Source organism: Leptonychotes weddellii, chromosome 14 (assembly GCF_054177405.1).
Source record: "Leptonychotes weddellii isolate Sample4059 chromosome 14, ASM5417740v2, whole genome shotgun sequence".
Lineage (NCBI taxonomy): Eukaryota > Metazoa > Chordata > Mammalia > Carnivora > Phocidae > Leptonychotes > Leptonychotes weddellii.
The window spans coordinates 72,398,060-72,421,664 of record NC_138382.1 but is presented as its reverse complement, the minus strand read 5'-3'; the positions used below and the strand labels follow the sequence as shown (position 1 = coordinate 72,421,664).

Sequence of the window (23,605 nt, the reverse complement as noted above, 5' to 3'; positions counted from 1 at the left end):
CTTCAGTCCACGTGATCTAATTTTTTGTCTTCTGGGGCTGCCAACAACCCATCCCCACCTGGAAACACTTCTCTCGGCTACATACTGACCATTTAAACACCTGAGGCCAGCTGCCCTGTCTCTACTCAGGGCAAAACAACGGTTCATCGTACCCAAATTCAGTGCTCAGTTTGGGTAACTTTTACAAGGTGGTGTGTGGCAGTGGACGTGACCCTCCCAATGAACCTGACAGGTGTAGGACACTACCTCCCAGGACACGCCCCACTGGGCACACCAGGCCGCATTCTACACAATCCTAGTTCGTGCCCAGCCTGGTCACTGCACACAAATCACTAAGCCAGGTGTCCTCAGTTTGGTTCTTGTGCAACTGATTTTTTTTTTTTTTAACCTGGGGGTGGGGTATGCTGTTTTGACCCAACACCTTTCATCTCCTGGTTCCAGTAGGGTGTTCGAGATGCAGAGTATTGATTCTGTCATTCAGCACATCAGCTCTCCCTAATGACTCTGTGTCATCTGCAAATTTGATAAGCGTGCCTCTGATGTCTTTATCAAGCCCATGGTTCTACTGCTCAGCAAGCCAGGGGGCAGCAGTCCACCAGGGGCCCCCTCCCGGGATGACATGGAGCCATTCATTTATCCACACTCTGTGGCAACCGGTGCTCCATCAATTGGGAATCCACCTGCCTCCCAGAGCCCTTCCAAACCTTGGAACTGGTAGCAGCAGAACCATATGTGAGACCTGGTGCGAGAGGAGGAGTGGGACCTGCTGTGGTTGAAGTGGGAAGGTGCTTCCTCTACCTGCCCTCTGCCCCAAGGCAGTGCATGGAAGAGCATCAGAAAAGCCTGGATCCACACACCAACTGTCTGCTTCTATGGACCAGGCTGACTTGCAAAGCTGAGGCCAGTCCGTCAGACATCTGGGGAGAGGAGACGGTGCCTCAGCCCCAAGGCCAGCCTATGCTGAGCAAGGTGCATGGAGCAGAAAGGCAGAGGGTAGAGCAGCCCGGATGCCCAGAGAGAAAATGGGGGCTCCACACTCCTCGAAGAGGTGGCATGCCCTTCTCAATTGGAAATGGTCAGGAAACGTGTGCAGAGATGTATATGTTCACAGAGTCACTGAACAAGGAAGAGGTCTGCCGAGACACATTGTCATCCTGTCTTTTGCCATGAACTTTACCAAACACTGCATCCGATTCACTGGATACAGCCAAGGGGCTCTCTCTTCTCTCCAGGGGCTCAACCATTCTGAAAGGACAACCGAGATCTGGCCTCCTGACTAGCATTCCCTGCAACAACAGGAAGGAAACAGGCAGGAAGCGCTTGTTCCTAGGGCTGGCACCTGCCTCTGGAGAACGCAGTTCTGCTAGGACCCTGAGGTCCTCAGGTGATGACTCATCAACTCTGGAGAAAGTCCACCAACCGCTCCTTTTGCCTGAAATAAGCTGGGGATAACAGCTCTCCAAAAAATGGCACAGAATTCTTTGAAATATGAGTAACAACATAAGAAATGGAGGCAGAGCACACGTTTTTAGCTTTTTCTTTTAGCTAAAATTATTCTTGTCTTTTTCTTTTTTTATTATGTGATGTTAGTCACCATACAATACATCATAAAAGCTCGAGCTCAAGCAGACAACAAGGTCTGCTACTGGCCCTCCTTTGGTCCCTTGCAGTCCCCTGGGGATTTGCTGGGAAAAGGGCCTGCTATCCCTTGCTTGGAACCAGCATGCTAGTCCTCCAGGCCACCTCCAAATCTGGTCAGTAGAGGGCGCTGCATCACCGCACACGCTCTCTCTCTCTAGCCCCATTGTGCCATCTGATCCCTGCGTCCACACAAAAGACCACACTTGGAAGTATTTCTTATGCTTACACTCTAGTCAGAAAAGGACCCAAGGAGTGCTCAGAGACTCAGGAGTCGTCAGGGGCAGGGGGGAGCTGCAGCACAGGGTCCTAGGCTGTTGGAGAAGCATTTGCTGCAAAACTGAGTATGTGCCTGGATCTGGGCGGAGCGCTAGGAGGTAACAGGCACTGGACATGGTTCCTGCCCTCAAGGAGTTCACAACCTGAGGAGAGGGGACGGTGTTACAACGTCAAGGTGAAGGCATGATGGCTGAAAAGAAGCATTCAGAGAGGAAAGCCCAGGCCCAGGCCCAGGCCCAGGCCCAGGCCCAGGGTGTTCAGGGAAGGCTTCCTGGGAGAGGAGGCATTTGAGCCAACATCTAAGCCAGGGGATTTTAGACACATCGTTGTATAGCTGTCCACATGAACAAAGGCACAGAAACACGAAAAAGGAAGGGAAGAAGAGACTACCAGTTTAGCTTAAATTCTGAAGCTTAGGGGTGGGGGAGAACAGAGGTCACAGGAGCTGGATTTGGAAGCCTTCACCCTACAGGCCCACTGCAGACTCCCACACCAGGAAAACAAGCGTCTCCCACAGGCCACCACCGGAGAGAAAGCTATCGGATTCCTCTGCTGGGGAGATCACAGACCTGAAGCCTCAAGGAAATAAGATGCTCATCATTTCACAAACCTTCAGTGGAAATTTTGAGTGAAACATCAGCATTTCATTTTTTTAAAGTCAAAGGTACTGAATAGGAAAATACAAAAAGCAAAGACACCCCCCCTCCTCCGCCGCAATTCATTAGGAGGGTCACAGAGATGTGCATACCACCTGGAAAGGACTGCCCAGGGAAAGAGGAGAGCTGGGGACAGACAAGTGGCATTTACCCGGAAGCATTAACGTAACATTCGATTATCCTTCGGCATACTGGTGGGCTTAACCCAGCCACATGGGAATACGTTTTATTTTTATTTATTTTTAAAGATTCATTTGAGGGAGAGACAGAGATAGCAACAGAGAACAGGGAGGAGAAGGAGAAGCAGTCTCCCAGCTGAGCAGGGAGCCCGACATGGGGCTTGATCCCAGGACCCCAGGATCATGACCTGAGTCGAAGGCAGACGCTTAACGACTGAGCCACCCAGGCGCCCCGGGAATACACTTTATATGGACTATTCTGACATCTATTTCATTTGGCAAGTAAAACAAAACTGATCCAATTTCCTTGTAGCCCTTGTAACCACAAACTGTACAAGAGTTTTACATAAAATACATAAACCTTATAAACCTTTTGTTCTAACGCACTACCTTCAATTCCGCCTGGCTTCCCGTGGCCTGCGTTCTCGGGCCCTCTCGCTTCAGCTGCTAGTGACCGTGTTCTCTCGCTGCCTGGCAAGCTTCTGGGGAGGTCGTTCTTCCTGCTTTAACCGGGAGAAGCAGTGCCCTTGATCCAACAGAAAGTTATAGCCTGCCCAGAGGTGGGACCCAAGTCTAGGCCCTTCCAGACCATGTGATGTCAATAGGCAGCAGCTGTAACCATTCCAGAACTATGGGTTTGAGCTGACCTGAGCGCAGGTGATGGGCCTGAGCTGACCCCGGGTACAGGCGACAGCATGCAGCTGTGTCTGTGCTCTGGGTATTGAGAAAGGACCGTGAAAATGCTGACCTGAGCTGTGTTAGCCCGGTACCCCTAAACTGGAGACACTCCACTGCTCACCCTGCGACTCTGGGAAGCTCGCTGGCTCTTCCTGTCTCTTCATGCCAATTCGAGACTAAAAACTACTTGTCAAGTTTCAGGCCATTCCGAGTAGTCAAGCTGAAGTATCACTCTGGGTTTGCGGAACTGTCACAAGAAAGACCAGACCCAAAGGACAGAGTCCTCTCATTTATGCTACATCCATCCCCAAACAGCACTGCCTCACCGATTCTTGTTTTATTTACTTTAGTAATCACTTTCTCAAATTTAATCCCTCATTGCTGTTTGTTCCTTGCCCTCAAATAATTCACTACTAGTAAGGTGCAGGGTGTTTTTTTTATTATTGAACTAGAGTTGACATACATTGTTATATTAGCTTCAGGTGTACAACATAGGAAATCGACAATTCTCAACATTAGGCAATGCTCACCACGATAAGTCAGTGCTGAGAGGTGAGATTTTTTTTTTGACAGGATTCTTTTTACCACCTGCTTTTTGCAGAGACCATGACTACCTCTATTAAACTGAAATCAGGTGCAGAGTGACCCGTTTGCTCACCTAAGTTTCTTTTTTTTTTTTTTAAAGATTTTATTTATTTATTAGAGAGAGAGCACAAGCAGGAGGACTAGCAGAGGGAGAAGCAGACTCCCCACTGAGCAGGAAGCCCGACATGGGGCTCGATCCCAGGACCCTGGGATCATGACCTGAGCCGAAGGCAGACGCTTAACCGACTGAGCCACCCAGGCGCCCCTCACCTAAGTTTCTTTGTGGAATTACTGAAACCAGCTCCCGCAAAAACCTTCTCGCTATTCTCTCGTACCCAAACTACCCATTTCTTAGTTTGTAGCTCACTGGGAAAAGAAACAATATGAAAACGAGCAAAATTACTTACCAACCCTCAAATGAGTTGTTGACCAAGGCAGAGAAGGAATTCTGCCTTCTTATGGCCAGCAATCCCAACCACATGGCTACAAATCATGCTTCTGTGTGCAGCTATGAGCTCTTTAGAATAGCAAGCCAATTTAAAGTTGCATATTCTGCTATCTTAGGAGCCTGCAGAATACGTACAAGATAGAATACAGAATGGCCTTTACATTCGTGTAATGCAAACATTTCTAATTGGATTTTTAAAAATCTCCTCTAGCGGTGTATTGCTTCTGCAGTTTTCAGCAGATCCTAAGTGGAGGTGTTCTAAAATGTCACGCAGTGAGACCCAAGACCACATCACTGTAACATGCATAACAGCACAAGACACCACTGACGAGGCCTCACCTGGGGAGGTTGGGGGCTGGGGTGGAAGCAGCTGATGACTGGGAAGGTGTTGTGGGTTGAGATGAATCATGATTCCTTGGTACTTTGCCCATTCGATACCAGATCCCCATGCTGTTCAGTTCCCTTTAGGAGAAAACAGAAATCTTCATAGTGCGGTTCAGCACAAAGCATTTACCTGAGCAATGAAGCAAACCAACTCATTTAAAAGAATCACAGTCTCCAAAACCAGGGAGTCCACTCTTGCCCACAAAGATCAGTTCCATTACCGCCCTTTGTGCTCTGGGTGTCAGAGTTCAGAGCCTGATGTGAAGTCAACTGTCCCAACAAGGCAGGCTCTCTGATTTGCCATCTTTTTTACCTGCCCTGGAGCCTACCTTCTTACTACACTATTGATGTTTTCCTTGGTTCTCAGTCTTCAAAATTCTTTTTATTTTGCCACTTCATTATACGTAATTATGTAATAATCCACTTCAAGTTCTTTGTATGGTTAGGGTGAGACAGATGGGGCAACAACGAGCGAATGGATGCATGTGCCTGTTTGGGTTTTTTTTTTTTTTAAAGATTTTATTTGGGGGGGCCTGAGTGGGGGCAGGGAGAAGCAGAGGCAGAGGGAGAAGCAGGCTCCCCACTGAGCAGGGAGCCCGACACAGGGCTCGATCCCAGGACCCCGGGATCATGACCTGAGCTGAAGGCAGATGCTTAACCAACTGAGCCACCCAGGCACCCGCATGTGCCTGGTTTTTTCCCTATGAGGGGAATTAGCCCCACCCTGCTCAAGGACATGTACCAACTTCTGCATAAAGCTCCCAATGCCTGGATATACCTGCAGTTGGCCTCACTCTCAGGGGCAGCTGGTGAGATCTCTTCAAACCACAAAGCCTGAGGCATGTGCCCCATGGACCACTGCAACCAAGAGTGATCACAAAGGGGCTTGACAGATGCCACATCAGGTCTCCTGTTCCCTGATGTGCGCCCCTACCCCACCCCATTATGAGTGTTTACAAGACAGGTTTGGTCTTAGAAACTGGAACAGGATTATTTTAGCCACATCCAACTTAAAACTTCTCAACTCCCCCATCGAACTGCATCTTGTCAAATGACGAGGACAGATTTATTCAGTGGAGACTCCTGGCAGCTTCTCAGTACACTACAGGAACTACTCTAAACCACGATCACATCTTACCAGGTGGCTGATTCCCATAGGCCACCCTGATTCCATCACACCTTGGCGATGGCCCCACGGTCCTGGCCTTGGAGGGGCTGTTCTCAGCCTGAGGTTTGTCTCCCCCAGCCGACAACCCTGAACTCTTACAGAGTAATGTATGTCCTCATTTTTAAGAAAAAGGTGACTCCGAGTTCTGGACACTGTTCTTTTTCCTTCCTTAAAAATAATACTGGAATTTTCTTCTTCTGAAAAGGAGTTTTTGCTCTAAGATGATACAAAATATGCTTTATTTAGCGATCTTTCCAAAATGATATAAAAGAAAGAAGGCTCTAATTTTGATTATCAAGATATATATGGTAACAATCTATTCTTTAGAATTGTTTAAATTGGTTAAAATTTGAGTCTTTTAAAGTACTATCGCTTGTAATTAAAAATACACATAGTAACTGAAATTAGACTTTAAAAATTCATTATTAAATTGTTGCTTTCTACTATTTATATGTAAATGGCTGCTCCTAGGTACCTGAAGTACAGTCATTCTCTTAACTATTTCCTCCTCCCGTAATCCTGTTCATATAATTAGTTTAAACCATGTTGCAAAACAGGACTTTGGAGTGTGTAGGAAGGGGATGATCACAGAATTCTGAGACAGAGCATTCAGATTCCACAGCCGAAGAGTCTAAACGAACTTTCATGCACCAGGATGAAAATCAGCTCAGTTCTGCTTTCTCAGACAATGACACCTGGCCAGTAGCAGTCATGGGTTCAGGGCACAAGACTTCAGTGAGATCAATTAAGACCAGTTAGACTGAATTCTAGAACCCGCCTGAATTATCAAGAACGTAGATTTGCTCTTTGCCTCAGAAATGGAACCCGAAGGAAAAGTAGGTAGAGCTCCCACACCACCATTAGTCCACTAACTAGGGGAGAAGATGTGGAAGAATGGGATCCACCCTTTGGAATCAGAGCAAGGAGGTAAACGGGGAAACTAGACCCTAGTGATGTCCTCTGAGCACCTACTTCAAGCCACACCTGAAGCCATCCGGCCCCCTGAACTCCACTGTTATGCCAGATCACAAATTATTCCTTTTGCTTGAGCCAGCCTGGGTTGGGTTTCCTGTCACTTACAAGCAAGAGTCCGGAATGAAATCCTGAGATTCCCTGTACTTCGTATTTACAAAACAGCTACAGAGCTGGGCCCGTGCCTAGTACTGAGGCTACCGGGACAAGACACAGAGGCCTAGCCCTCAGCTGTCCTCTGCCTCTCGGGGAAGATGAACATCAGACCAAAGAAGTACACGAGGAATTATCTTGTACTCATATGATACTCAGGTTTCTTCCTGACTCAGACCTCCCAGTGGCTCCCCAGCATGCTTGGGATAAAATCCAAACTGCCGCCATGTTGTATGAGGTCCTGCTAACCGCTCATCCCAAAGCCCGACTCATCCTCACTCACCCACATCAGCTACACCGGGCTGCTTTCTGCTCCTGAACATGCCACACCCATTCCCACCTTTACACTTGCTCTTTTCCTGAGCCTAGAAGGCTCTGCCTTCAAATCTCTGCATGACTGACTTCTTGACATTTACATCTCTGTCACATGTCACCACCCCCGACCCCACCTCTGACACCCTCGCTGAAGTAGCCTCCATTCATTGCTGTGTTTCATTTTTGCCACTAACGAAATGGTCTCACTCATTTATTTCTTGTTTGTTGCTTGTCTCCCCTTTTAGAATACCAACTCCACGAGAGCCGGGCTTTGCTTGCTCATTCACTACCATATCCAGGGTCTTTGGCCCAGAGGTACAAATGGGTGCTCCTCAAGCTCTAGTGGGGTGAATAAACAATGCAGAGAGTTGAGGCCGAGTGGTCAAAAAGGAGAGGACACCTGGGCTTTCAGCTATGTGGAAAGGTCCCCGAGGAGCCTGAAGGACGAACACACAGAAGGACAAGGGAAGGAAAGGCCCTTAGATGGAGCAAGCAGCATGGACAAAGGCACAGAGAGGTCAAGAGCTTGGCATCTGGACTGGCAGCAGCATTAGCAAGAAGGGCAGCAATGAGAGCTCAGGCCAGAGAGGCAGGTGGCCGAGAGCCCCGTGGGTCCCACAGTCTCAGGACTTTATCCCCAGGAGTGACCTGAGCTCTCTGGGCAGAGAGAAGACAGCCCATCCGTGTTACTAAGACTTACCCAATAAACGTGTACTGAGGAGGGGCCTGCTTGGTCCGGCCCATGATCCGAATGTCACAAATTGCAGCTTCAGTTGAATCCCGTGGGATAAATTTAATGCACAGCCTCTTTTTTCTAAAAGCCAATTCCTCTGAAGAAAAGGACAACAAGAAAAGGTATGAGTCTTCCAGAGATGCCAACATCTCTATTCTGAATGCCGTGTCTCCTGTCACGTTCCCTTCCTGGTGGCAGGAGTGACTAGCCATCCAGGTTGCTGGGCTGCGCCCCGCCTGCCCTCCACAGGGTGCAGAGGCTGTGACTGTGGAACGGGCACCAGTCGCCCTGCCCTGCACCTGGGACCTGACCCCAGGCACCCCTGCCGGGAAGGGCGCCCAGGGGCATGCAGAGCTGGAATAAACCCGTGGGGCTGGCTTCTAAAGGCCACAACCACCATTTGCTCACTGCTCAAGCCATCAGGGACATACACACAGACACCCTGAACATTAACACTTTTGCCACGTGGACTTTTCTTCTTTTTTACTCTTTATTATGGGAATTTTCAAACATTTCCCAAAGTGGGAAGAACAACAGACTGAATCCACCTGGTCCCCTCATCCAGTTTCAACACTGTCAACAACGGACAAGCTGCTTTCGCCTCTCCCCCCCAATCCCTGGCGGTTTTGCCAGAGGATTTAAGATGAATCCCCACACCGTGTCATGTCACCCATCAATATCTCAGTGGGCATCTATGGCAAACAATTTGTTTTGTTATGACCAGCAGGCTATTTTCATACCTAACAAAATGGACAATGATTCCTTAGTATCACCCAGTAGATAGTCTATATTCAAGTTTTCTCCATTGTCTCAAAAATACCATTTAACTATTGCTTTGCCTGGATCAAGATCCAAACGATGTCTATGCACCGAATCTGGTTGTTAGGCCTCTTAGGTTCCTTTTATTCAGTAAGGACCTCTCTACCCTCTCCTTTCCTTCAGGCCACTGGTAAGTTGGGGAAATTGGGTCATTCTCAGGTATTTCCTGTGAACTGGCAGTTAGAGCAAAAGGCTTGATTAGATGCCGGTTAGATTATTTTTTTTAGGTAGGAACGCTTCACAAGTGGTGCAGAGGTGTCCGATGGCGTCCTGTCGCAAGGCACGGAGTCCAGCTCTGCCACCCTGCGTGGGTTCCGGTGGGGTCGGCCTGCGACCTGGGTTATAACAAGTCCCCAACAACTGTTCTTTGGGCAGCATTTTCATCCCCTGATGACCGTTGCCTAGATCCATAATTTCACTAAAGTTTTCAAAATGGTGATTTTCTAATTCTGTGATTCCTTCTGTATTTATTAGCTGGAATTCTTCTACATAAAAAGTAACTTTTCTTCTTCAACTACTCGGTCTCCCTGAAAAAGCTTCGGTGCAGGAAAGGAAAGATAAACACGTGATTCTTTGCTCTTATGTATTAAATCTTAAAGCAATGAGCTGGCGATCTAGCAACCTCCAATGGTGACTAACCGGGTGTTTTTTGTTTGTTCATTTGTGGTTTTTAAATATGAATTCCAATCAATTGCAGACACTGGATACAGGAGTCAGGTGTGCCTTGGTTTGAAATCCCAACTCCGCCATCAGCTCTATGATCTTAGGCAAGTGACTTAATTTCTCTGAGCCTAGGTTTCATTATCTGTAAAACGGAGTTAATGAAACCCCACCCCAAAGGGACGCTGGGTGGATGAAATGTGGTAACACTTCCTATGCTTCGCTTGCCCAGCGCCTGGCACGCAGTAAGTGCTCAATAAAGCATAGCCATGAATGTTCTTATCATCATTACTACCAGTAAGCCTCCAAGGCACAATGTATGTCAGCGTTTGGCATTGACTTTCAAGACCTTTCACTTCTGGGGCAGGAAGTAAGCACACTCAAATCAGACACCGAGTGGGGAGGGAAGGACAGTCATGCCAACGGTCCTGACTTGACTAAGGGGAGATTACCGTCAGTCGTGTTGTCTTATTGTCGACTGGGGGGAGGGTGTCTTTTAAAGAGCCAGGTAGAAACTCAGAAACTTGGTGGATTCTTTTCCCAGGCAAGGAAACTGAGGGCTAGATCAGATCTATGAGCTATGAGTAATAATGTCCTGAATCCAGACCCCAGACATTGTACCCTACAAGACAGGGATGGCATCCTGGAGGAAAACACCCAGACCAACACCGCACCTCCGAAAACTATTAGATGGTAAGATCAGACCTGGGAAAGTGTGAAGAAGGTGAGAACTTCCCTCAAATAGGTGAAAATGCAGGTCTATTACTTGCTTTTGCCACGCTGCTCTTTGCTCTATTCCTCCGTCTACAGCAACTCGGGGTAAGAGATGAAGCCGCTAATTACACATGCTTAAACAGGCCTAATTTTAAGTAAACATATTATACAGAGTCAATAGAAATGTGTTCAGTCATGCTAATGAACACAGGGAAAGGATATAGCACTTTACTAAAACAAACAGTCTTCCAGTTTTTAAGTACTGTGTGGATAGCAACAAACTATTTTAAATTCATTACAGAAGTCTCATCTTTTTGGCTAACTTTATAAAATCGGGGCCTTAAATGCACGGAGACTTCACAGAGCTGACCACAGGTTCATCCGGTCAGCCTGGGCTCACCCTGCCCCCTGGGGACAGGCTCCAGGCTCCAGGAAATGACCACACTACCCAAAATGAACAGGTTGCCCTAAACCCACCCTCCTTGTGTGATAAGATGCTTGTTGGTGATGCCAGGACCTGCCCTCAGAATGCCCACAGGCAGCAACTGTCAGGGGGAAGAGGCCTCCCACCCAGGATCACCCGGGGTCCCACCACAGCTGGACCACAGGCCCAGGCAGGACGCAGCCCTGGGCCTCCTCACTTAACTGGTTCAACAAATTAAGAGGAAAATGCAGAATGGGAAATCCCCTTGTGGCTCTAGAGTCTATCAATATAAAGACATTATAAGTCAATTAGTTGTCAAAAATGAACACCAATGCAAATTTTGAAACTAAGAAAAGCACGAGGGAGAAGTAGGAAATTAATACAAGTCTACAAGGCAATTTTAGCTCCTAGGCAGACAAGTCATATAAGAGTAAGCAAAAGCAGCAAGCAAACACTTGTGCAAATGTTCAGCCTTGCTAATAAATGATGACATGAAAATTAAATAAAATTAGAATAGTAAAACTGAGTAAAAATTTAAAACCTATGCTGGCAGGCGTGTGGAACACAGGCACAAGCCTGTATCATTAGTGGTACTGTGAACTGGTATTTCTGGAAGTTAATTTGGCAACAGAGAATAATAAAGCTTATCTTTATGGAGCCCATCCTCTGAGCAAGACACTGTGTATGGCAGGTGTCTCAGGTGATTCACAAGTGAATTAAACATGGATCTCGCCCTCAAAGAAAGAGGTAAGTAGTGCAGACGTGCAGAAAACATGTAAGCAGCTAAAATGCAAGCTTTACATTATGAGGTAGATACTAATCCCCCCATTTTACAGATAAGGAAACTGAGGCCTAGAAAGGTGAAGTCATTTGCTTGGGGCACTAAAGCTGTAAGTGGCAAAGCCAGACAGTCTCAGGTGAGTCTGACTCCAGAGTCCAAGTGCTGCCTGCCCTAGGCCAAGCCGCAGTGCATCCTGACAGAGTTGAGGTGGGAAGTGAGAGACAGAATCTATTCTTCCTTTGGCTTCTGGCCACTGTAACCTGTGGTGCTTCCCTCCCTCCCTCCGTCCACTGAATGTGTGCTGAGCCGGGTGTGATGAAAAGCAGCAGAGAAGGCAGATGGTCCCTGATCTCTCTGACGAGAGAGAGCTCTCTCTGATTATGTTGTAATGCAACCCCGTGTTTTCAGGGCCAGGTCACCCACCAGACTAGGCTCCCGGAGAGAAAGGCCAGCATCTCAGTCAGTTGCCTTCTCTCACAAAGCCTGCGGTGCCTACAGAAGGCATTCATCAATCTCCACTGACTGTGGAAGAGAGAGAGCTTGCTTGAAACTGGTATCTGGGGGTCAGAGACGGTTTCATGCAGGGGGCAGAATTAAAGCTCACCCTTGAAAGATACGGGGTGTGGATACTCAGAGTTGAGGGAAAGGGCTTTTCAGACAGGGAAAAAAATAACAAAGAGTTAAAAAATAAGTAGAGTCAGGAAAGAAACAAGGGTGAAGAGCGCACAGTGAATGCCTCAGTTTGGGTAAAGTATAGGGTGCTTGAAGATGAGGAAGACGTTTGTAGAAGGCTGCAGCAGACCGTAGAGGACCTAAGACCCAGTAGCCTCCAGTACTTGGAAACTCATCACAAGAAAATCCTTCAAAATCGATGCATACCCAAACTGGTTTATAGATTCAACACCACTCGTATCAAAATACCAGCTAGCTTCTTTGCAGAAATGCACTAAGCCTAACATTCATATAGAAATTCAAAGGACCCAGACTAGCCTAAATAATCTTGAAAAAGAAGAATGAGGGTGGAAGACTCATACTTCCTGGTTTCAAAACTTGCCACAAAGCTACAGTCATCAAGACTGTGTGGTACTGGCATGAGGAAAGACATACAGATCAATGGAAGAGAACTCAGGGTCCAGAAAAAAGCTCACATTTATGGTCAACTGATTTTCATCAAGGATGTTGAGACAATTCCATGGGGGAAAGAATAGTCTTTTCAAGACATGATGCTGGAACAACATGACATTCACATGCAAAAGAATAAAGGAGGACCCCTATCTCACACCATACACAGAAGTTAACTCAGAATGGATCAAAGACATAAGTGTAAGAGCGAACACTAAAAAACCCTCAGAAAAAAAGAAAAACAGGCGGTGACCTTGAATTAAGCAATGCTTTCTTAGGTATGACACCAAAAACATAAGCAACAAAGGAAAAAAGTAAACAAATGAAACTCCATCAAAATAAAAAGCTTGTGTATTTCAAAGGACATCAAGAAAGTGAAAAGAAAACCCAAAGAAAGAAAATTTTGCGAACCATATAATTGATAAAGGGCTCATATCTAGAATATGTTCAAATATTTATAACTCAATAATAAAAAAGACAACCCAATTTAAAATGCCAGAGGATCAGAACAGACATTTCTGCAGAGAAGATATACAAATGGCCAGCAAGCACACAAAACTATGCTCAACACCGTTAACCGTCAGGAAATGCAAATCGAAACCACGAGAGACCACCTCGTGCCCAGTAAGATGGCCAGAACGATAAGAACAAGTGTTGGCGGAGATGCGGCGACACCGGAGCCCTCACGTGCTGTTGGTGGGGATGTAAAATGGCACTGCTCCTTTGAAAAACAGTCTGGCAGCTCCTCTAGAAGCTAAATAGAGAGTTACCATATGACTCCGGCAGTTCCACTCCTAGGTACGGCCCCACAAGCGATGAAAACATGTGTCTCCACAAAAACCTCTATGTGAATGTCCACAGCAGCACTAGTCTTAACAGTCTAAAGTGGAAGCAACCCGAATATCCGCCAACTGAATGGATAAGCAGAATGCAGAAGTCCACAGAACGGAATATGATTTGGCAATAGAAAGGCATAAAGTACTGACACATGCTACAACATGGACCTACCTTGAAAACGTTACGCTTAGTGAAAGAAGCGCATCACAAGATTCCACTTTCATGCAATGTCCAGAATAGCCAAGTCTGTACAGAAAGTAGATCAGTGGCTGCCCAGGGCCAGGAAGGGGTGAAAAGGGGCAGGCTGGAGAGGAATGGGGAGTGACTGCTAATGGGTACAGGGGTTTTGGGGGGGTGTGATGAAATGTTCTAAAATTAATTGTGGTAAGAGTCACACAACTCTGTGAATACCCTAAAGACCACTGAATTGTATACTCCAAATGGGTAAATTAATGGTATGTGAGTTATATCTCAACAGAACTGTCACCAACAACACCTGATGCATAAATGTATCAAATCCATCTGTAAAAGGCACTTAACCACATGCTGTGACAGGGTCACACCGTGGTTATAACAGCAGGGCTGGAGTCAGACTCCTGTGTGTCTTCTCGTGACTCCCCTGCTTCCAGATGTGTGACTGTGGGTATGTTCTGCAAACCCTCAGTAGTTACTGTGTCCCACTGTCCTCACGTGGGATGGGTATAACAATACCCATCTCCGAACAGGACTCTTCTGGAGATCCAGTGACGTCAGGTACGTAAAGCATTCACCACGGGGCTTAGCATCTGGTAAGTCACATGCCACATATCAGCTAGCATGATTATTAGCTAATACATATAATAAGAAGAAAAGCAAAATGTCCAAAAGTGAGAGGACTATTAAGAAAACAAAAATATGCAATACAACGGACTTGACTTGTTTCGAGAAAATGACAGCTGAGTGGCAGCTGAGTAGATACGCAAAGTCTGGTCGGTACGAAACGCTAGCAAGGAAACAGCGAAAGATTATGGGTCCAAAATGGGGCTAATATGGAAAGATAAAGTATGCATGACAAAGAATGAGATAAAGGATTTCATAAATGAATCATGGGTAATAAAGAAAGGATTCTTTGTTTTTCATTTACTGCTTCACTGCTGGAGACATCCTAAAGTTGGTGACAGTAATTAAAAATAAAACAAGTTAAATCAAAATGAGGAAGCTCAAATATCCAGAGGTTTTCCAGCATTATTTAATAACCGACAGGCATGACAAGAACCGCAAAGCCCTCCCAGATCCTGAAGAAGCTTCGGTTGGTCAGTGATTCGCTTTTGCTCGCTGTGGCTCAGGGGTCAGAGTATTCCTTCAGATTCGATCCTGTGTCCGCTAACATGTGGTCTTTCTGGTTCTGGCTTTTCTTGTGTGCTCCAAGAGCCAAAAATAAGGACATTATTGCACTTATATTCCTTGGGCGTCTCTGATTTTTTTTTTTTCCTTTTGCTTCTGGGTCTCGAGCCAAGCTTGGCTTCCATGACACCAGAGGATATGGACTAAGGAGGGACTATAACCAGTTTCACCGTTCCATTCCTGAGTGAGCCAATTCAGCAGGGAGCCCATTCTAAGAGAAAGGGACATTCTGCTCATTTATATGCTCCTACCCAGAACGCCACAAACTCCTTGGAGAACCAAGTCAGATACATAGCAAAAGCAGCAGGGTTTATTCACGGGCATGCAGCAAGGCCTCCTAAAATGTTCCCAAAGAAAAATGCACATACAAAACATCTAAAAATATACCTGGTGGAAGAAAAGTCCCATTGTGATGAGTGGTACTAAAGGGAGACTCACGTGTGTCCACCGTCTCCTGAATTGGGATGAAGCCTACAGGCAGAGTGTCCTTGATGTCAATGAGCTTCATATCCACTAACACGTTCCCTAAATGACTCTTGGGAAGAAAGAAAAGAGATACAGACTATTAATCTGAACACCCCTGTGGTGGGTTTGCCATTTTGGCTTCGAGATGCATATTTAACACAATGACTCATGCAGCTTTACTACAGCAGGTTAATTAGAGGAGGTGCCACTTAATGTTCCCCAGCGGCTACATGGGGACTCGGGTGGCCCCCGGGAAGGAGCTTCATCTGCAGCACCTCAAAGCCACTCACTCAGACACGGCTTTGGTTAGCTAGACAGCAACCCAGGAGATGCGGGAGACTTAACCCAGCAGAGGGCAGCTGTGCACGCATGTCCTGGGACCAGGCTGCCACTCAGCCTGGAGCATGGGCTGTCGGGGGCCAGCAGGTTTTAGAGAGAGCGCATTCCTAGGGCAGTCACTGCAGCAGGGGAGAGCTGTGTCAAAGCCTACCAGAGAACCAGTCACACTCCTAAGTGATCGCCAGTCTGCATACTGACACACATTTTGGTTGCTGGATACGTTCTGTAAAATCCCAGGAATCACAACCTAATACAGGCTGAAAAGCCCTGCTGCCTCAATATTACACATCTACTAAAATGACATGCACAAGGGCCTCTTAAAGTTTCTATTTAGTGGTAGCATAGGGGGTCCACAGTGCGCGGTTTCTGTAACCAGTGCAAAAATACAATCTGAAGACAGCACACACCATTCTGTAACTGCAGGAGAGCGCATCCTCTGCAAACACACTGGCATGTGCTGCCCACATTTCCGGCTGAAACGCTCCATGCCAACACTAGCTCGGAGAGCCAATCAGGGACTTCTTACCATCTGAACGCTGCGCTATCGTCTCTCTTGGCCACTTCCTATTTTCCTTCCTACCCATTTATAATGGCACATTTGTGAGGTTCTTTCTGCAGTATCTGTCTCACCACGAGAGTTCAAGGGCCACGAGGACCAAAACTGTCTGTTACTACTATACATCCAAGCGTAGCACACTTCTTGGCACATAGTAGGTGTGCAATTATTATCTACTGAATAATGTAATGTTTTGGGGTACATTTTCAACTGGGTGGGCCAGAGTCGGAAATCAAATTGGATTTGCTTAGATGACAAATCTAAACTGTATCAATAAAAACAAAAGTATACTTAATAAATACATTATAAACCGAAAGCTCACAAATGAAATAAATTCTTCAAACTTCACTATGACAGTCAATGTGTCAAGTGTCAACTGTGACCAGGGCTTTTAGGGCACTGTTGTCACAAAACTGTTTCTTTCCCTCACAATTACTGCGTTTGGTGACTATTTTCTACTATTACATTTCAGGTAGCCGGGTCTTGGGGAAACAATGCACAGCGCAGTGCAGCCCGTGGAAAGTGGAACCTTACTAATGCAGAATAAATCTCTGACCGTGTAGAAAAGGTTTGAACCGTTAACCTAACTCGAAAACATCGGCTGCTTTCAGAATTGCCTGATCTAATCTATCATAATTTTTTCTTTTCCTGGCAGTTGCTTTTCCATGTCATCACTGCTTTCTGCATTGAGAAATTAACAACTGGGTATGTTTTCCTGCCCTGCAGATGGATGGGCATTCATCAATATCCTTCTCCAATGTCTTCGACTTGACAAGTTGGGTTTTACACAAGTCAACTGCAAACCACTTAGCGACCTCACCCTCCACACTCTACAAATGTCCCTGATCATAAAACCAGAACGTCAGTGGTGTGGCCATTAAAAAAAAAAAAAAAAGCACCAAGAACCCTCCCATGCATACAAAATGGGAGGCTGCACTGTCAAGGCTTCCCACAGCCCAAGTGGGGTCCCTCCGTGCACGGGGCTGCTGTTGTACTGGGTTTAATACAGTAGGTCTGTGACACTGCTCCCCTCCCCCATCCCATGCTCTCTTTCATTTCCTCCTCATAAATATGAAGAACATATTCCCAATCCTTGTTGAGCAAATGATTCATGCCAAAAGCCCAATATGCACTGACTCAGGGTATTTATACTGTCTCTGGTAGCCAGTATTTGCCAGTATACTGTAATTATTTTTGACAACCTTGCATTTAAGGTAGCCACAGATAACCAACTTAATATTCAAATGTTCATAAATCCTTCTGTTTAATATCCTCCCTACCTAATCTATGTACATTATTATTACAGGTAATGCAGAAAGTACAGGGCATGAAAAGTGCAATTAATCTCGAGCCTTCCCCAGGAAGCAATGTCACTCCAAAGCCAGGTTTCCGTATTAATAGCATTATTGGGGGAAAGGAACTTAGGTTCCAAAGGAGTCCCCAAACTCCTACACTGGGAGTCTCGAGCTGCCTAATTAAGAATCTGTCCAGTCTTGAGATCCCACATCCCTCCTGTACAGTTGTAAAAATACACACTACGCAATGTCCTGGTTGTGACAGCAGGGCCAGGACAGGCCGGCTGTAGTGGATTAAAACATACCCATTCCTACTGTGCTCCTGGGCTGGCAAGTGGGTACCTGCCACCCCGCCTTGAGTGGATCCCTCTGGATCTCACTAAAGGACTCAGTCGTTCTTCTTCTGAAAACAAAATGCACCGACTTCCCACCCTCCTTCAGAGGGGAGGCAGAGACTTCTCCCACCGCCCTCACCCTCCTCTCCCAGCCCTTCCTCACACCCTGCTCCATCACACCCAGCCCGCACAGGGTAAGGCTTACAAAGTGAGCAGTCAATAACAACTCTTTCACGTTCAACAAACGCTGATGAACTCGATACATCTTCTTTCATACATTTATGCAGGACACTCCAAATTAGCAAGTACTGGTGACTTCTCTCTGTCATTTTTAGACTTGTCACTGTCACCAACTCCAAGAGATCCAGGACTCTTTTGGCCTAGACTACCAATACCCCACAGCCTTCAGGGGAAATGCAAAACCAACCCCCAAAAGATAAAAAACTAAAAAACAACCAGAACTCAAAAACAATCAAAGCGATCGTGGCTGTCCTCTGGGGCCACAGTTGGGAACTGCAGCTTCAGTCAGGAAAGGTGGGGGCTGAGCAGAGATCAGTAAAGAACATCGTGAGACCACTGGGCACGGTGAGTTGTGCAAATCCTCAGGAGTCTGTCCTTGCTGCCTGAGCAGCAGTGAATGCACTGACCTGCACACAGCGGCAGCCAGCAGACAGAACAGAGGTGACAAAAGCTAAAAATATAAACAGTTTCAAAAACAGGCTTAGGTCAACTCCAGGGACAAAGGGGGGTGAGAGTACACTGCATGTGGATATGGATGCAGGGGTGGAGGAATGGAGCAATGCCGGGGGTGGGGGGGGCGGGTAACTACCCCTATCTGCTCGAGCCCACAGCCGGAAAGGCAACCTGGCCTCCAGACTGTTCCTCAATGTCTCCTCGGGCTGCACGATGAGCCCCAGGGACCTGCTCAGACTCATTATAGGCTCAGCTGCCACCTTCTCACCTGTACGTGAAGGATTTCTAGTGTTTAGCACCAGGACTGTCCCTGCCCCATTAGAAACTCTGGACTTTACAGCAAGCATATATTACTCACATAATTAGGGGGAAAAAAATTAAAGCGCTGTCTTCTCCCCCAGTCCTGAATACATTAGGAATAATGTTCCTAACAAAGACTTATCAATAAATAACAGGAACGGATGGAAGAGAGTGCAAGCCAGAGGATCACGTGACTGTCTACATGCCGACAACACTGAAGGGGCACACAACGACCCTGGGATAGGACCACCGCTGTGTCGTACATGATGGGGAGAAGACTTATTGTTCCCCTTTCACACCTCTGGATGAGGATGTTTGAAATATTTTTTTCTTTTTAAACCATGAGCATATATTACTGTCATAATAAAATTTATAAAAATAAATTAATAAAAACATTCCTCCCCCCATTTTTTTTTTTTTTTTGCATTAGAAAGAGACAATAACATTTAGGCCAAAAATAAAATGTCACCCCTGAAAATGAAAATCTGACTGCACCCTGTTTGGGGCTAGGGAACACAGGTGACCTTGGGCAAGCACAAAAACTCTCTGATCTCAGGAAAGGAGCTAATACTTCAAGAGATTGTCTGAGGATGGAAGAGGTTTATTTGCAGAGTGCCTAGGACAGGCCTCCCTCAGAGCTGATCTGTGTAAATCCTCACAAAAGCTACTTCCCTTTTTTTCTAAGCCACTCATTAAAACATTCTGTTGGAAAAGGCTTAATAGGTAGCTTTAAAACATCCTAATTTATGGGCCCAAGAGTTCAGAACAGCATATACTAAAAGAAACCTGCACACGGGGTAGATACCTACCTGCAGAAACAATGAAATGTCAAACGTCACAGAGACTCATGGAGAAAGTCAGTCATTTTGGAGACAAGGCCGGGTCTGAGGCAAGAAGTGGTCGTGGAGCTTCTGCCTCTGCGTGCTGGCCAGCTTTAAATCCAGCTGCGCCGGCAAATACTCACGTCCACACCACCCTGTGATTTGTGACTTACAGGAAAGCTAGGAAAATGAGGGCTGGGAGAGAAATTTCCTGGTTCCCTTTTGAGAACACATTTTAATGGAATTCACTGCACACTTGGGTACATGGTTAATAATACTGTTAATAAATGAAACATAGCGCTAGCTCCTGATTCTACCCAGTTCACTAAAACCACTGATTAATATGGCAATGAAAATAAACCACCACAACAACAACAACAAAAAAAAAAAAGAAAGAAAGAAAGAAAAGAAAAGAGGAAATTTCAACCAGGCACGTAAACGCCTTGTGCTCACTCAGCAAACGGACACCACTACTAGACTTACATTTTCTTTGGAAAATGATCTCGTGAAACACAGGTATCTGGTAACCTTGGATTTAAATAAGCCGTCTTTCCAGAGGTCAGCGTCCACGCCATCTGCTGTCTGTGCAACCTGCACCAAAGAGACAGAAGAGGAGTGCAGGTGAGGCAGGCTGGAACCGAAGGTGTACTTGAGCAGCTTCTTCGTACCTGCGCCAATTAACACCGGCCCGGACTCTCATAGCATCTCATTAGTTCATTTCACCAGGCGCCGGGAAGAGACTTTCCAAAAGGTTTGGAAAAGGGAGAGTGTGACAAATACAACTTCTAAAAATATTGTCCCCAGGGAAGCCACTGATTAAAGACACCCCGACAAAAATGGTTCTAATGAGAAAAGAGCAACTTTTGTTGCAATGGACCAAGGAGGGACTGGAGAAGTCAGCACATTAAGTTGCTCATTACCCCTTACTCAGGGGACGGCAGAGGGTGCAGAAAAAAGTCCAATGGGGTGTGAAATGCCACCTGAGATGGGCACCGCCCGCGAGGAGACCGCCGCGGCGGCCTGCTCCAGGACCCTGGGGCCAGCCGGGGTGCTTCGTCATCGGGACCCTAGTGGGGACTGGGCGCGGGGTGCCAGGGAAACTCGCTCCTCGCTGTGTCTTCTCCCTACAAGCTCTGCAAGGGGTACTCAAGGTCGGAAACTGTCTCATGATAGAAAAATAAAAAAGATTCAGCTCCTTGTTTATAGTCTCACTAAGAAGCCATTTTCCCGTGCGCAGCTATCTAGCGGTGATCCTCTCAGACGCATCCAAGCATGAAGCCAGCCTTGAGTTGAGTCTTAAAGGACCTGTGTACTGGGCTGGGGGCTGGGGGGCCTCGTGTGAAGACTCCTGCTTTGGGGCAAAGAGTGGACAAGGAGATTGGAGAGCGGGAGAGAAATGGCTGGACGAGGGCAGCACAGCCCCCATCTCCTTCCAGACGGCTCTATTCCCGGCCTGGCAGGGCGTGCTCTGCTTTCTCGCCAAGCAGCCCGGCAGGACGGCACTTCCGGCCCAGGGTCTGTGGCTGGCACCCCCAGGGGGCACAGCCGGGAAGACGGAGGGAGTGGCACCCCATTTGGGGATGAGCTCCAAAGCCGTCTGCTCTCTGTCGTCTCCCCGGTTGTCCTGTTGAGGTTTAGACTTTGGGATGCGGTCCTTGATCTGACAAACTGCTGAAAGCACCTCCGTGCTTGGCACAAAAACTGCCCTGATTCAGCCCCATCCCGAGTACACGCTACACAGCGCGCCAGAGGCCTGGGGCTGTCACACGCGCAGGGCGGGGGCGTGTTGGGCTGCGCTGCCAGGACATCCCCAGGGCCCCCCACAGCCATGTTCCCCGAGGCTGCCTCAGAGAGGCCCAAAGGCCAACTGGCAAAAGAAAAATGCCTTTTTTCCCCCTCCAAACAGAACAATTGTAAATTAGCCAATGCAACACAGGAAAAGAAAGGTCCTTATGCTACATTTGCAAATATGTTTGGCCTGAAACCTGGAGGAGGAATGGTATGGGGATAATTTCAGGAACCCTGGCTCCAAGTATGTCACCCCCATAGAAAGACATGAAATAGAACGGCATCAGGCCTCCTCAGCACTTTTCCCCATAATGGTCTTCCATCAAGTTTCTTGGAAAACATGAGATTTCAGGCAGTGGCACTAGCTCTCTGCCACCAAGGATCCCCTTGGTCAATTTTCTCCTGTGGATTCCATGTTTTGAAAGATTTTTGTTTCCCCAACTGCCCTTTTACTGTACTTCCTCAATTCTAGGACGTAGTCATTTAAACCCACAGATTTAAAGAATAACCCTTCAGGAAAAGAAGAATAGAATGTCAAAAGGTACAGATCTATTTTAAGATGCATTCCAATTTCAGAACCATTAAGATGTGAAAAAAAAAGATGCTGTAGGAATAAAGAAATAAGGGAACCTATATGGTTTCTCTATAATAAATACATTATCTTTAATAAATTTTAAAAAAAAAGAGTCTGCAGAACACTGGAAGGCTGTGGAACCCCACGCTGGGACCTCAGAAGACAGAGCTGTTTTTAACCTCCCACTAGAAAAGGAATGGAGTTCAGAAGGGCTCTCCTGGATATCTGGGAATTGCACTGGGGGGGTGGGTGTACCCTAAATCAAGACTATTGTTTCCAGGGCTTGGAAATGATGGTTCCCTCTGCTTGCCCCACTGCCTGAATTTTCCTTTTTCTGGGTGAGAAGCCACCTCACTGTGATAAAGAGACCAGGGCAAGTGTGTAAAGAGAAAAAGCTCGCAGCAGGCCTGCCCTTTCCTCAGAGGCCCAGACAGTGGCGGTCCTCCAACCCGCACTGGAGAAGCATTAAAAATGGACCACCAAAGGCCTGGCTTTGCCCTGAGGCCACAACTCATTTGCAAGGAAGTAAAAATGTGTAATGCCCTTCAACCTCAACCAAGGGGAGGTGAGGAAGGTGGTGAGAAAGCGCGTGAGCAAGCACAAGCATGTGTGTGTGTGTGTGTGTGTGTGTGTGTGTGTCTGGGCAAAGTGCAGAGCTGCCCAAAGCCTGGACCTATGCAGGGGATGGATTGAAGTGAGGAGTGAGAAGACCCGGGGTCCCAGCTCATCAGGAGCACTAGGGAAGTGGGCCTAGTGTAACAAAGCCGGGCATTCCCAGCCTTGCCTTCCCTGTAACAGTAAGATGTACCCAGAAGCTGCTTTCCAACCCAGTCACATAAAGGTGTTTACTAATCTTAATTCTTCCCATCCCAAATTAGATGAGCTAACAACCTACAAGATACATTATGTATGAGGCAGGTAGCTGCATGAAATTCACGTCTCAACTCTGACCATGAGACCCCAGCAGCCAGCCTCTGAATCCCGGGACGGGAAAGGCCATGGGGAGGTGGGCCGAGGGCTGCAGGAAGATGTGCTCTAGGTGCAGCACAGCCCATGAAATTAAGAGGCAGACCTGAACTTGACACAGGATAGCTGAAGCAAGCCCCCTCCTCCTGGGGGCACTGTGGTTAGAGATGATGTATGTGCAAAGCGTGTGGCTCAGTGCACACCAGGGAGCACCCACAAAGCTAGCGCTAACATGCCTAAACGAAAAATGGAGACATCTAGTCTAACATTGAACCAAACCTTTAAAGTGATGTCATGCTACATCAAGATGCAAAAAGTCCTAAACCGTCACGCTGGGGTTCAGCTGGTCCTCTGGGATTCCTTCCCCATCTCTGGGACTAGATGTAGTTTTCAAATACAAATTATACACATGTGCAATTAATGTTTACCTGCCCCCTGCTATTCTGCCACTGGACTATAAGCTTCACAAGGAAAACGGCGATCCTCATCTCTCCCTTGCAGTAAGCATAGTGTCTGGTACGTATGGGCTCAATCAAAACTTGTTG

General features: G+C 46.9%; 1 protein-coding gene across 7 annotated transcripts in view; it reads right to left on the bottom strand.

Moving 5' to 3' along the window:
• MVB12B (multivesicular body subunit 12B) overlaps positions 1–23,605 on the bottom strand; it is a 249,661-nt gene that overhangs the window by 105,951 nt on the left and 120,105 nt on the right. For 6 of the 7 annotated variants that reach the window (XM_081803602.1, XM_081803604.1, XM_081803603.1 and 3 more), the window contains 4 exons: positions 20,216–20,323; positions 15,316–15,463; positions 8,156–8,285; positions 4,803–4,925 (listed from right to left, as the gene is read on the bottom strand). In XM_081803602.1, the coding sequence (XP_081659728.1) occupies positions 4,803–4,925; positions 8,156–8,285; positions 15,316–15,463; positions 20,216–20,323 (509 nt within the window). The remainder of the gene's footprint in view (positions 1–4,802; positions 4,926–8,155; positions 8,286–15,315; positions 15,464–20,215; positions 20,324–23,605) is intronic. The other variant, XM_081803606.1, reaches the window with a different exon arrangement.